Source organism: Oryzias melastigma, linkage group LG21, assembly GCF_002922805.2.
Source record: "Oryzias melastigma strain HK-1 linkage group LG21, ASM292280v2, whole genome shotgun sequence".
Classification (NCBI taxonomy): Eukaryota; Metazoa; Chordata; class Actinopteri; order Beloniformes; family Adrianichthyidae; genus Oryzias; species Oryzias melastigma.
This window is the reverse complement of record NC_050532.1, coordinates 19223145-19236944: the sequence shown is the minus strand read 5'-3', so window position 1 is coordinate 19236944 and position 13800 is coordinate 19223145. Positions and strand designations below refer to the sequence as shown.

The 13800-nt window shown below is 37.1% G+C and overlaps 2 protein-coding genes across 7 annotated transcripts in view; both read left to right on the top strand.

The window, feature by feature from the left end:
* Nucleotides 1-432: 432 nt before the first annotated feature.
* Nucleotides 433-2629, top strand: atp5mc3a (ATP synthase membrane subunit c locus 3a). Of its 3 annotated transcripts, none has more exons than XM_024286457.1 (5): nucleotides 433-543; nucleotides 740-837; nucleotides 1570-1644; nucleotides 1829-2019; nucleotides 2100-2629. In XM_024286457.1, exons 2-5 carry the CDS (start codon nucleotides 799-801, stop codon nucleotides 2212-2214), a joined length of 420 nt encoding a protein of 139 aa, XP_024142225.1. In that variant the 5' UTR covers nucleotides 433-543; nucleotides 740-798; the 3' UTR covers nucleotides 2215-2629. The 3 variants fall into 3 exon arrangements, with proteins under 3 accessions (XP_024142225.1, XP_024142227.1, XP_024142226.1); XM_024286459.2 differs by having other exon boundaries at nucleotides 483-539; XM_024286458.2 differs by having other exon boundaries at nucleotides 509-627.
* Nucleotides 2630-3101: 472 nt separating this feature from the next.
* Nucleotides 3102-13800, top strand: part of atf2 (activating transcription factor 2) — a 20524-nt gene continuing 9825 nt past the window's right edge. For 2 of the 4 annotated variants that reach the window (XR_004946913.1, XM_036209587.1), the window contains exons 1-8: nucleotides 3102-3200; nucleotides 3820-3892; nucleotides 4685-4781; nucleotides 5035-5153; nucleotides 5250-5375; nucleotides 5694-5872; nucleotides 7392-7518; nucleotides 9666-9764. Coding sequence is in view for 3 of the 4 variants with exons in the window: in XM_036209587.1 (XP_036065480.1) it covers nucleotides 3845-3892; nucleotides 4685-4781; nucleotides 5035-5153; nucleotides 5250-5375; nucleotides 5694-5872; nucleotides 7392-7518; nucleotides 9666-9764 (795 nt within the window). In the remaining variant the exon portion in view is untranslated. The other 2 variants (XM_024287018.2, XM_036209588.1) reach the window with 2 other exon arrangements.

The window sequence follows — 13800 nt, the reverse complement described above, 5'->3', positions numbered from 1 at the left end:
TTTTTCTATTTTAACACGCATGCAACAAATCAAGCTCTATTTGTTCAGCAGCTTTGTGTCATAGAACAGCTGTAATGGAATATTTAATCACTTTTACAAATCCAGCTGGTGGAAGCCTACAGCCCCGCCATCAGTATGGAAGACCCATAGTTAGGGCTCTGTGCTATCAGCCCCTGTCAGAGTTTTTAAACCATAACAGGTCGTGCATGCAAGCTTTGCAATAAAACACAAACTGTTACTCACATGTATCTGGAACTGTGCCTTTTTCTGCACTGTGAGTAAATATAATTGGGAGATGAGCTTTCTGAAAACTATCCAATAAACTTTTACATTTAAAAAACTTATTTAGTTTGACTTTTTTGTCAAAATTTTTTTTTAAATATAAGTTTCTATGTGAGAATGTTGATTAAAAGATTGTTGTTGTCTACTAGTTTTAAATAAAGGTTTGTTAAATGACCTTCCTATGTCATCATCCGGGACTTTACACATATCGGAACGCGCAGGCGCACTACTCCACTGTGGTTCGACCTCTGCAGTCGGTAGGTAAGTAATGGCTGTATGAATGAGAAGCACATCTTCATAAATCCGTGTTCATCCGGTCTTGTGGCTTCGTATTGCATCGCACAAGTAAATACAATGTGGAGAATGGATGTGAATGTGCATACGGGTGTATTTATTTTACCTGTGGAGTATTTTTAGACCCGTTTGACCTTACTTCAATCCAATCTTCTTTCCGCAGAGAGACCCGGGCTTCAACCAGATTTGACCGAACCGGTTAAAACTACCTAAACTAGAAAAATGTACGCCTGTGCAAAGTTTGTTTCCACGCCGGCTTTGGTGAGTTTTTCTCCTCCGTTTGTTTGCATTCTGGTAAACAAGGCAATTGTCTTGGCTTCCATTCTATGAGGAAGGCCTCTGGTTGAACTTGAATGTAGCTTATTGCAAGGGAGGACGCGGACTAGGCCGGTAGGTTAGCCGGTAGCTAATTTTACAAATAAATTGACGCGTGTTTTACAAAAGGGCCAAACAATTGCATTATATGTGGGTTTAGTTATGCATGTTGTTGAGTCAAAGGCTGCACAACAGTTACCCTAGCTCCTAAACTCCATTTTCAGTGGTGAATGTTGGCTAAGGTCATTTAGCTCCTCTTTTAGCTAAGTTTAGCTTAAAGACTAGGAAAACTCAATTGAGATCTATTGATGACCAATGCATACAGGTTCTCGTTAAATGCAATACATTTTTTAAACTTATGAGTTACATGCTATGCCTCCAAGGTCACATGACTTGTTTTTGATAAGTCTGTGGTTTTTGTGAATTAAGCAACATGGATTTTTGTCAGTTTTCTGTTAATGTGTAAGTCAAAATTTGCAACAAACATATTACAACTATTTTATGTTTGACACTGGAATTCATGGTGACATCCATGTTTACATGACAAAACATACTCAACTGTATAAACATTAACAAGTGTCATTAACAAAGCTGTTTTGCCCATAATTTGGTCTCACAACACATAACTTGAAACGTAAACATTTTGTAATTGATTCTGTTCTTTTTATTTATCTGCAGGTCCGTGCTGGTTCCCGGGCTCTTTACAGACCCCTGTCTGCCTCTGTGCTCTCCAGGCCTGATGGCAAAACAGAGGTAAGAATAAACGATTGAATTTCATCTATTAATCCATAGCTTCTGAGTGAATTGATCATTTAGGGAACACTAAGAGCTGGAAATACACTTTTTATGTATTTTTGACTACTTTGGTGTTTGGGATTTCTAACCTGTCTGTTTTTTATTTGAAGTTCATGTTTGCTTTTATTGTCTATTCCTACAGAGCACTGTTGCTGTGATGCCACAAAGTCCCCTCACACAGGTCACACTGAGAGGCTTCCAGACCAGTGCCATCAGCAGGGACATTGACACCGCCGCCAAGTTCATTGGTGCTGGAGCCGCTACAGTCGGAGTCGCTGGATCTGGTGCTGGAATTGGAACAGTGTTCGGTAGTCTCATTATTGGCTATGCCAGGTTTGTTGCCATTTTGTTCACACATTTTTGGGATATTTATAATATTTTCTCTATATTTATTGATGTCTTTTTGTTTGCAGGAACCCATCTTTGAAGCAGCAGCTGTTCTCATATGCCATCCTGGGTTTCGCCCTGTCTGAAGCTATGGGACTATTCTGTTTGATGGTTGCTTTTCTGATCCTGTTTGCAATGTAAAGCACTGCCCTCCCAACACTTTCATTACAGATGTGACTACATATTTTATCGTGGCTTCTAAAATTGTTCAGTGTTGGTGTCATGGAAATGTAAATTTTTCAAGTCTTTCAGACACTGTCAAAATTAAACAAGACATGTACAAATATAACAATGTGCGTGAATTAAATACATGCATTGGAGTATTTATCAGTGGCAGCAACTTCTATGTCTGGAGTATCATGGTAAATGAAAGCAGTTTTCTCTCACAAATGTCAGAAAAACAGCTCGTCGTGTGAATCAACTTGCTTTCTGAGAGTTTTTGGGGTCCACCTTGATAAGTCCTTCATTCAGTTGCAGTCAAGTAGAACTGTAATTAGGCAGCAAGTGATTACTTGCTTTTGTAAATCACCTTGAATAAATCTAGATTTAATTATAATTTGGGTTTTTGAGTTTATTTTTCCCAACCCAAAGGGGTTCCCAAAGTATTAGTTCTGTGAGTAATAAATGGATGATTTTCCACTATTAAACAAGGTCCATCATAGGTTAATTGGAAGGAATCTCATGAAGTCAGTAAGTTAACAAACAGAGCTGACCAGATATAAAATTGTGCTGTAAGGAAAACATTTGTGTTTAAACAGAGTTAAAACATGCCTGTGTGGTTTTACTACTAAAAAAATAAAATAAAATGGTGACTTAATATAGGTGCAAGAGTACATAAGTGTTTCTCTAAATTAAATAGTTTTGGAGAAAGTGGTTAAGTTTCAGTGCTAGTTTTAAACATTCCAGAACAAACTTAAAATAATAATTAGGGCTGGTTTAAAGTTGTAACACAGCGGAAATTATTTCGATTATATGTCTATATAAATGATATATAGAGCGGCCACAAGTATGTTTACTCAAATGAACCAATTCGGTAATTGGGTTAGTGTGACGTTTACGGAAGAGGACATTGTTTTCTCGCGATACTTTGACTCGGGTTTGGGAAATCAGCGTTTGTGGCTAAAGGGGTAAGTACCCGCTTAAATTGAAAACGAATTTTATTACAGCTGTTAAAAAAGCGGTCTTTATCGGAAATTATTGTTATTCCGTTCCGAATTGAATCAATTTACCTCAAAATAAACACCAAAAGGTTATCTGTTTACAGTGGTTTGTTGGTTCTAATATGGCGACGGATGTGTGATACCACTGCTCAGCTGCCCATTGGAAGTAGCTGGAGCGGCGCTCGGTTCCCACGTAGCTTTTGTTGTGTGATGACTTTAATTTTAGTTAAAGGTAAAACATTTTCCCCCCAGAAAAACGTTTCAAATTTAGTTTTGGGTGTTCAGAAAATCCTCAGTACTTAATACCGCAACGCCGACCTGTAAACAAGCACAGCAACCCCACCTCATCAGCTGGCTTTGTCCGAAGCCTCTACTCATCCTTTCACGCGGTTTACCCTTTGACAGTCCCACTCGAATCTGTTGACATTTTCTATTGCTATCTAATATCTACCAACTAAAAAATCTAAGCTTGCTTCATTTTGAGCAATTTAGTGTAATTCGCACGCCGTGGCCATTCAGTTTCTCTTGTGTTTAAATGGAAATGAAGCTTATTACTCGAACAATGTTGTTTTTTTATTTATTATAGGGCAAAATAGCAAGAATTTCTTAATATGAGTGATGACAAACCCTTCCAGTGTACTGCTCCGGGGTGTGGACAGGTAAGCTGTCATAGTTCAACATAGCTTCTGTTTTATTTTACTTTTTTTTTTTTTTTTTAGTTAATGAGTCTTTGAATAGAAAAAGAAAGTCCATTGTGTTGTATGTTTGTATAAAGCAGTAGTTGAGCTCATATCTTTAACTGGTTATTTTTAAATGTCATAGGTATTATTATGTGTTTTGAAATAGTTGTATTTTTCCAAACAGAGGTGATATAACCTTCGCTTACAGTATTTGCTGTTGGATTGCATTCAAATTAGATATACATATTTTGATAATTCAATGGGTACTTTATTCACAGACATTTGCAATCATTGCCAATAATAAAAGCTGATAATCAGTTTAACTAATAAAGGATACATTTCTCATTTATGTCAGACATTTTAATGCTGTAGTTGACCCCCACTTTCACGCCACAACGTCACAACACTGGGTTGTAGAGGAATGAGATTCGTGAGTGGAGCAAAAATATCATTTGCGGTTGTTTTTCATGAGAAATTAACATAATTATACACTTAAAAGCAAAAAAAAGTTGATATAGCATCATATAAGCCCTTTCAGTTTTTTAGAGCATTTACAGGCTTGATTTCTTGAATTTCTTTATTTGGACTTCATTTCTTTCTGTACTTTTTAAATCATTTCAAATGTTTCATTTTCTTGAATATATTCAACATTATTAGTCATTAATTTTTAAGCAGCATTTTGCTCTATTCTTTTGTGTGTGTTTGACTCTAAATGATATGCAGAATAAAATTGTCAACTTTTTGTATTTGTTGTTTTTTTTCCTTGCTTAGAGATTTACAAATGAAGACCACTTGGCTGTCCACAGACACAAACACGAGATGACACTAAAGTTTGGCCCAGCAAGGACAGAAAATATCATAATTGCTGGTGAGTGTTTCTGAAGTTGTGTCTTTAGATCCGGGGTGTCTAAAGTCAATTCTCGAAGGCTGGCGTCCAACCAACTTGCCACTGACGCTCCTTATTGGCCAACACACCTGATCCGGGTAATCAGCAGCAGATAAGGCAGGTTTTTGGAAAACCAGCAGGATGTCAACCCTCGAGGGCTTACTTTGGACACCCCTGTTTTAGGTATTTGTGCATTTCTACCTCCTTAAGTCCATTTCTTTTCTCTTGATTACAGACCAAACGCCTACACCCACTCGCTTTTTAAAGAACTGCGAGGAAGTTGGGCTTTTCAATGAGCTTGCCAGTCCTTTTGACCATGACTTCAAAAAAGCAGCTGAAGATGACCTGAAGAAGGTTGAGGTTGTTCTTCTGTCAAATCATCTCACCTATGATGTTCACCTTTGCTTACATTTTCTTTTTTTTTTTTTTTTTTTTTTTATAATCTTATAGTTACCTCTGGATTTGTCACCTCTTGCTACACCAGTCATACGCAACAAAACTGAGGAACGCACGGCTGTAGATGCACATCGGGACAGCCCCCTTCCTCATCCTGAGTCCACCACAAATGATGACAAGGTAGATTTTTTTCATTTAGCTCTCATGGGTTTTAGGAGTGCTATTAAACATATTTAATGAAGAATCCTCCTGTTTCTGCAATCATTAATTTACTCAATAATTTGGAAATCTGGTATAATTACATCTTCTTGAATGCTTAGGTGTTTTAAATCAAATTTTTACCCTCCCCCCTTTTTCTTATTTTTTTTTTTTAATTCAATCACTGCTTTTCATTTTATTTTGGAAATCTTAAAAACCAAAAAAAAAAAGAAGCATACATTTTAACAGGTGGTGTTCACTAAACATTTCTCCAGCTAAGGTCTTGTATGATGTTTTCAGGACTTAACTTTGCAGCCAGCCTCACTGCCAACATCCACTATAGTCCATCCTGCATCCCTCCAAGTTCCCAATGTACTTCTAGCAACCACGGAGGCTAATGTTGTAATACAGCCAGCTCTCCCATCGCCAACATCTAGCTCTGTTATTACCCAGGTCCCATCCACTAATAGGCCCATAGTGTAAGTAATGGAATGCGTCCATTTTTAAAATAAATCTTAGTTTTTAGTTGTTTTTTTAAACAAATCATTTCTGTGTAGTTTTGTGCATTTTGTGAGGCATGTGCTTGTTTTTTTGTTTATTTTTAATCAGTCTGCACTCTAGTGTAAGTGTTTTATTTTGTTGTAATGATCAGATAAAATGTAAATTATTCCAACATAAGCTACATCTCAAAAAATGTTCACATATTATGTACTGTTCAAAAATTTGTGAAAAGTTTTGGATCTGCAGACTTAATTGAGGCCATTATTTTATTTGATTTCACCCTAACACACCAGCATGAGTCTTTGACAAAGGTGGAAGACCAAACTATTTGGAAGGCTGAAGCACTGATTTACTTTCCTGAAACTTTTTATAGAAATCAGTAAACAGCTTGTAAGAAAATGGAAAAAGAGGAGAAAAAGACATAGATAATTCCAAAGAGATACGATTGACGGAAACTAATTTTTAGAGCAAAAACTAAAGCTGTTTTTTTCTGTAAATTAGTAAAATTTCAAATCTTTACTCAAGTGCTCATATCACAGACAAAAAGTTATTAAATACTTCCTGTATTACAAGTTGTCTATAAATTACACTTTTATTTTATAAGAGACAAATGGTTTTACTGTCAGAAAGGAGTAGCCCAGCTGGCTACATGATTACACATTTTACATTTATTTTGTTGGTTTTTCACTAGTTTTATTTCTCAGTATAAATTTACAGAAATGTTCACAAATACATTTAGGACATACTTTTCATTGTCTCACAATAATAGTATGAAATGGGCAATGTTACTGCTCATTTTTAGTTCTGTCTAGCTACATTTAGAGCTCATTCAAGGCTCCAAAAGTACAAACAAAGATGAATACTAGAGGTGACTGATCTTGTTAAAGATCATATTTTGTCTTTATCTACAGACTTTTTTTTCTGACGTTCGAATTACATTTCTGCTGTGAATTTACCCGAGTATACATGTCGACATACATTTATAGGTGTTTGAAACACAGAATCTCTGGCTAAAGGTGGTAAAGTGCCTGCAGTTGTCAGTAAATCGGAATGATGTGGAGCCAACATTGTTGAGCTGATTTTCCGAACCAACTTTTGTTGAGAAAATATCTGTTTTTTAACTTTCTGAATTAGTCTGAAGAATTGCACTGTGATGGTTTAAAGAGGGTCTTACAAAAACAAGTGAAATGAGATGCTGTGTTAAAAAAAAAGAAAAGAAAAAAACAAAGTTTGCAACTTTATTTCAGGAAAATTTTGATGGCAGTTATCATTTTCCATGTAGCTGTAAGGCATTTTCTTTTAATTATGTTCTTCTGGAATGTTTCTGTTTAATGTTTTCATTTTGTAACAGTGCTTTTGTCTTCATCTTAATATATATCCCATCAACATCTGTTTGAATATGAATTTTGGCTTCTCTGTTATACATTTGTGTTATTTGCTTGTTTAATGCAGATCTGTTGGTGACTTTTTCTCCTCTTTGTATCTTTGTTTTTATAGACCGGTGTCTGGCACCTTCCCCGTGCTCTTACAGTTGCCTAATGGTCAGACCATGCCAGTGGCAATACCTGCCTCTATTACCAGCTCAAGTGTTCATATTCCAACTGCAATCCCTGTGAGTGTCGAGGTAGCTTCTCATTCTGAGATTTTGATTGTGTTGAAAAGATGCTCTGTGAACCGTAATAGTAGATAAAAGTTTCCCAAATTAAACTGAGTTTCACCCCACTGCCAGTCACAAACCAGCTTCTACCAAGTCTTAAGCTGCTGCCTTGCTTGAGGATCAGAAAAATCAGCAATTTGTAGTCAGCTTTAAAGATCTAAATCAGGAGTTCACAATATTTTTTAAAAAACTGTGGGTAAATGAAAAAAATAAATATATATATATTTATAAAGTTGTCGTTAGCCAATCATTATCCTCACCATGAAGTACATTATTGGATTGACATGCAAAAAAGCCAATCAAACACCCTCAGTCACTGCACATCCGTGCTCCTAGTAGCGCCATACTACGCTTTTAGCAGCTAAATCATGTTTATTTTCTCAATTTTCTCAGTTAAGAAAAAAGAGCTTTAAGCAGAAAGAGTGTAGAGCATTTCTGTTTTTGACACTGTAAAGAGATGCTGTTGACGTGGCACACACATCCAATACAACAAGCTGACAGAGGACATTTTTATCATGTTGTAATCTTACATATTCATCTAAATTTATTTTAGAATAATTGTCTGATTTACTAAGACTGACTCAATGTCGTTGTGGTAGAGTGTTCGCTCTGGAACTGGAAGGTTGTGAGTCCAAATCCAGGTCGAGTCATACCAAAGACTGAAAATGGGACCTGGTGCCTCCCTGTTCGACACTTAGCATTTTGGGGTTTGATCGGGGCGTTAAACCACCAAACAGTTTTCGAGTGCAACTGTGTCTGCAGCTCACCGCTCCCCCAGGGGATGGGTCAAACAATTTTCAAACACTTAGATGTGTTACAACTTAAAGGACTTTAACTTTAAAAATCTACTTTTCATGATGTGTTTAGTATTTAAATTCCAAATTATGATTTTATAATACATGATTACATTCAATAAACAGTAAAATATATTTATGTACATCATTTTTGTAAGTCATTTCAAAAGTAGAATAAAGTCCCAAAATAGTGTGGATACTCCTGACCCAAATAGTGTTTTCTTCTATCATATAGATATAGATATATTTTTTTTTTTAAATCAGTTTGCCAGAGCTAGACTGTTGCTACTGATGGTTAAAACAAGACGTCTAAAGGATGCTTTAGCTTACAGTGCCCTCTGCTGGATAAATATTGCATGATCATGTGATCAATGATTGGGTTCAATCAGTCCTGTGTCTTCTATAGATGTAAAAGAAGCTCTAATGTTGATATTGTTTTTATCATCCAGTAATAATTTTAGTTATTAAGAGAAAAAAAGAAGGCTTTAGTAAAAATGTTTTATCTGATTTAAATATATTGTAGGTCCTAAACTGTATAGAATTCATAAAGAAAAGCTTAGACTTCTGGTGTATTTGGATGGAGGGATTTTAATATTTCAGGTAAGTAGAGTTTAAACAACACTTTTTAAACATTATCATCCTGACACAATGAAAACTGATTATTATGATAATTGCCTTCGCTGGCATACAATCTAGTGTGTTTACATAGTAAAAATCAGTGACAGTGTCTCATACAAGAGAATTTATTTAAATGAACGTGTAGTTGTTGTGAACTCTCCCATGTGGAAGCTTGTCTTATTGCTCGCTGTAGTCCTGGTCGTCTGTGTGGAACAGTGAGCACCGCATGATTATCTCCTGATAGGAGCACAGCAGGGAAAACCCTCCATCTTCCCAGTCTGCAGGGATAGGGAAAGCCTTTTGACAAGCTAAAGAGGGCAGAAGTACATGGAAAACATAAGCCTCCGGTGGGCCTTTCACTCCATCATCACCCCCCCGCTTTCCCTCCCTCCGCCCCCCTTTATTGTCAGTGGTTTTGAATTGAGGCCTGAGTCTGGCCTCTCCATCCTCTGCTCAGCTTCCCTGTCCATATGCTCTCACTCAAGCAGGCAGAGGTTCATTAGCGTGCACACGGCATCTCCATGTGGCGCTGCCTCCGCAAAATAACTGCCCATCCAACCTAATGAGGCTGAGATATGGGGGGAAGTCTGAGAGACGGCCACGGCTGCGGGCACATTTGTTTGTGTGGCGGGGGCCCGGGCGCGCCGCTGCCAAAAGACTAATTTTCTCATTGCTGATCTGTGTCTGTGTCTCCGCCGTCAGCTTGTCAGACCCGTCACCGTCGTGCCCGCCGTCCCTGGAATCCCCGGACCTCCCTCGCCGCAGCCGCCGCCACCGCCCGCCCAAACAGAAGCAAAGCTGGTACTTATTATGTCTTCTTTAATTTAGAGCAAATAGCATTTCCATGCTGTGCCTGTTATTTCCCATTTGAGGAGGATAACAACCAGAATGATCAGTGGGCCCGACATTGAGGGAACAATAACACAGTTAGCCTTTTCTTTCCATTAAGATTTTAATTAGTCCTTTCATTTGTCAACTTCCCTTCTGGTCCTCGAGTTGAAGCGTTCAGCTTTTTTGAAGCTGCTTTTATGATTTGCTTAGAAAAAAAGCAAAAGATGCAACACAAAGTGCTGCGTTGGTTGTTACAAATCAAAGAAAAATGATTGTTCGTATTTTATTTTTTACTGATCATATGACATTATCATGAAGATGTCTACAGCGACAAATATATCGTATTTATATAAATGACACTGCTATAAACAGTTTTTAAAGCTAGAGTCAGTTTACATACATTTTTCAGCTGAAATTTATTTTATTACATTTTTCTATTATTTAAAGTGGCAAAATACAGTATTTAGTAAAAAAAAAGTTTGAAGATACTTGGTTGTTATAACTTAAATGGAAATAACTTTTTATCCTAGCTAAAGTTTATATGTTCATATATTTATCTTTTGTTTGTCTTCTTTAGTTTATGTGTTATTATTTTAACAAAAAGATTAAAAGGAAAGTTTATATTAATAACAAAAATTAGAACAAAACACGTGAAAAAAGCTTAAATATATGTATAAATAGAGTTAAAATAATCTCATTTCTGCATGTGTTGAAAAAAAAAAGTATTTTTTGGTTCCTAATTACAAAGTCAAGCTTTTATTTTGATAGCTCCTCCAGAGATTGTACCACCTTGCACTAAAATGCTTTTCTTACTTATTGGATGTGTAAGGGAGGGGCGGGAATCAAATTGCAGAAAGTGTAAGTGTTCTCAGCATGTTCTGTCTGTGGATATTAACAGCTAAACTGCACAAAAGAGGGCTTGTGCCGTGGTGGGGGGTGGGGGGATTGATCCTGACTGTTGAGGAGGGAAGATGATCATGGGGCACAGAGATGACAAACACAGAGGCAGCGCTGAGCTCAGCACGCCATCACCAGGGCCAACGCCCTGAATTTTTTTTTTTTGGGGGGGGGGCAGCTTCAGCCAGCTGGGGGGCATCCTGGCACACGCTCAGCAAAGCACATTAAGTCAGCCTCACCCTGCGTGGAACCTTTTGTTCAGCAGAATCCTGCCTGACCTGTGTCCCACCTCCTTCTCGCGGCGCCTCCCAGCCACGCAGCTCATCAGCAAACACCTAATGAGCCCGCATCAAGAAAACAGAGCCCGAGCTCAACCGGCCCACCCCCACTCAGCTCTCATGAGGAGGGGGGGTGTTGTAGACGGCACTTTACAAGGACTGATGATGCTGCAAAGACCACAATAATGATAATTAACTTGCTGAATTTAGAAGATTATGCTGTTAATTAGTTGCAAAATAAAGATAAGTAATATAGTAGCAGATGGTTGAATAACACCCATGAGATGGAGGGTTATTACACTGATGAGGTTTCCATGGCAGAGATGAAATATGAATCTGACTAGCTGTTCCCTCTTTCTATGGGCCATTCCAAGAGAATAATATCTTGTTTCTGCCAGAGAGCTTCTGGAAGGGTATTGCACGATAAACTAATTTGGTAGATAGATTGGTCTGGCAAAGGTAGCTGTTAGAATAATGCGGTCCTCTGTTTTCTCATGTAAATGTATTCCCTCTCACTTTGTTATTGCTTGGAAAGGCTCATTCACTTTCACCTTGTTTGCTCCGGGTTTGATGTTGAAGGAATCGACCTGAGAATTGAGGACACAGGTCTGTAGAGGAGTAATTCCCATAAGCGTCATGTCTTTTTTATTTTTTTGAAAGAGATCAAAAAGACCTTTTTATAGTTCAGCTCTCTACTAAAAACCAAATACAACATTTAAAATGAAAGCAGACATTTGTGTCAAAACTGCAGACTCTCTCTAAGTCTTTAATTTTGGTTTGAAGGTTGATCCTCTTTCATTTTGTTCACAAATGAAGCCAGATGTGTATTTTTTCTTTTTAGTGAGGTGTGACGAACACCTACAGAAGCAGTCAATAGTGTTACCTGTCCTGTTTCTCTTGCATGACAAAACACAGAAGCTACGTTGATGGATAATCTTGTTTTTTGCCTTAATTATTTTTAGGCTCACCAAAACTACTTTTTGAAATTGTTTAATGCTCCAGAAAAGCATATTTGCTCATCTTTTTTTTACTGGAAATATTATGACTTATTTAATTTCCATTTAAAATCTTTCTCCAATCATCTTTTAATCTATTTTAAAATTATTCCCAGTGGTCTTTTAATTATGATTAAACCGTTAGCAAAAAAAGAAAAACTGTAATTTTCTAGGACACGGTTATTCTTCTGTGGGCAGGATTATTGACACAGAGTAAGCCTCTCTTCATTTCCCATCATCCCTTTGTCTACACCCTCTCCCCCTAGCTCACAGCTCCTAACATTACCGGTGCAACAGAAATGGCGAGTATTATCAGAGCTATCCAGCTGTACAGTTTTGAGCCAGATGCCATCTCAGACGAGGAAAACAATGACATTAATGGATCTATTTCAAATCAAATCAATTTAAACTTTATTTGTATAGCACTTCTCCAAAAATCAGTTTCACTCAAAGGCCTTTACATAAAAACATAATCCAATTTCAAAAACAAAGAACAAGACATTACTCAAAGAAAATTTCTAGAACCCATACAATGCACAAATGCACATCGACATATTTCCACATGATGGTAGGGACAAAAAAAAAATCTGGCTTTGTACTGAAGTGAGGAAACAATATTTTAGGGACCTGTCCACACGAGTGACCCACCAATCAAGTTTACAGAGTACTTACCACAGGACCCCAACGATCAAAGCAAAGAGCCAAACCCAGGAGACCCCACTGCAGTGACCCAGCTTACCAAGAAGGGTCAATCACTGATGTGGAGGATGAAGAAAACACTGTAAATGTAAAAGGACTTAAATAGAATAAAAATAAATAAAGAAAACAGATATAAATAACCTGGCAAGTACATAAATAAAATAGATAGACATAATTAAGTAAAAGTAAATAAACATCAATTAAGTAAAAAGAGAGCGTAAAACAAAATATCAAATAACTTTCTAGATTTTAACGTAAAGCCAGATTAAAAGGTAGGTCTTGAGCCTTCCTTTAAAAACATGAACAGTGTCTGCGGCCCTCAGGCTCTCTGGGAGGTTGTTCCACAGGCGAGGTCCATACTAACTGAATGAGGCCCCGCCGTATGTTTTAGTTCTGACTTATGGATGAACTAAAAGTCTGTTCCAGAGGACCTCAGGGTCCATAAAATCATATCAGATAGATATGAAGGCCTGATACAGTAAAAACATTTGTAAACCAATAAAACAATTATAAAATCAGTTCTGAATTATACAGGGAGCCAATACAGCAGTTTTAAAATTGCTTTTCCTGGGAAGACCATGTCTGAACATGCATTGTGCTAAAATATTACCAGTCAAATGTCCTAATTGAGCTTCTGGTTGAGATTTGATCACGAATAGTGTTGATATTGGAAAAAAAATACTACTCTGATAAAGAAAAGCCTTTCTGCATAACTCAAAGCAGATTTATTAGCAATGACTAGTTAATTTGACATCTCCTAAATACTCAAACTAGTCAAAATAGTGTTTTTGGTGCTTTTAACAGGTTCTTGTTGCATTTTTCTGATTATAGAAGACGTACAAGAAGAAAATTTAGCTGAAAATTGCATTTCTGAGTGTTTCTTTACTCAATCACTGTGAATCAGGAGCACATGAAAAAATGGTCTGCAGAAATTATGTCTTAGAAAACAATGTTTTGGGGGTTTTTTGGCTAAAAACGACATAATCATATTTAAAAGACCACTGCTTTTAAAATAGACCAAAAGATGATCCGAGTGGAAATTTAAGAAGCAACAAGCATGGAGGTGGGAGCATCATGTTCTTTCTTCTTGTTAAGGCAAAGTCCATCAGCTTCAAACACCCTTTAAACCACGGTTAG

What these genes read in the sequence shown, in the direction of transcription:
- atp5mc3a (XM_024286457.1), top strand. Translation starts at nt 799, where the DNA reads ATGTACGCCTGTGCAAAGTTTGTTTCCACGCCGGCTTTG. An exon ending in GGCCTGATGGCAAAACAGAG is followed by an intron (nt 1,645 to 1,828) that starts GTAAGAATAAAC and finishes CTATTCCTACAG; the next exon opens with AGCACTGTTGCTGTGATGCC. An exon ending in CTCATTATTGGCTATGCCAG is followed by an intron (nt 2,020 to 2,099) that starts GTTTGTTGCCAT and finishes TTTTGTTTGCAG; the next exon opens with GAACCCATCTTTGAAGCAGC.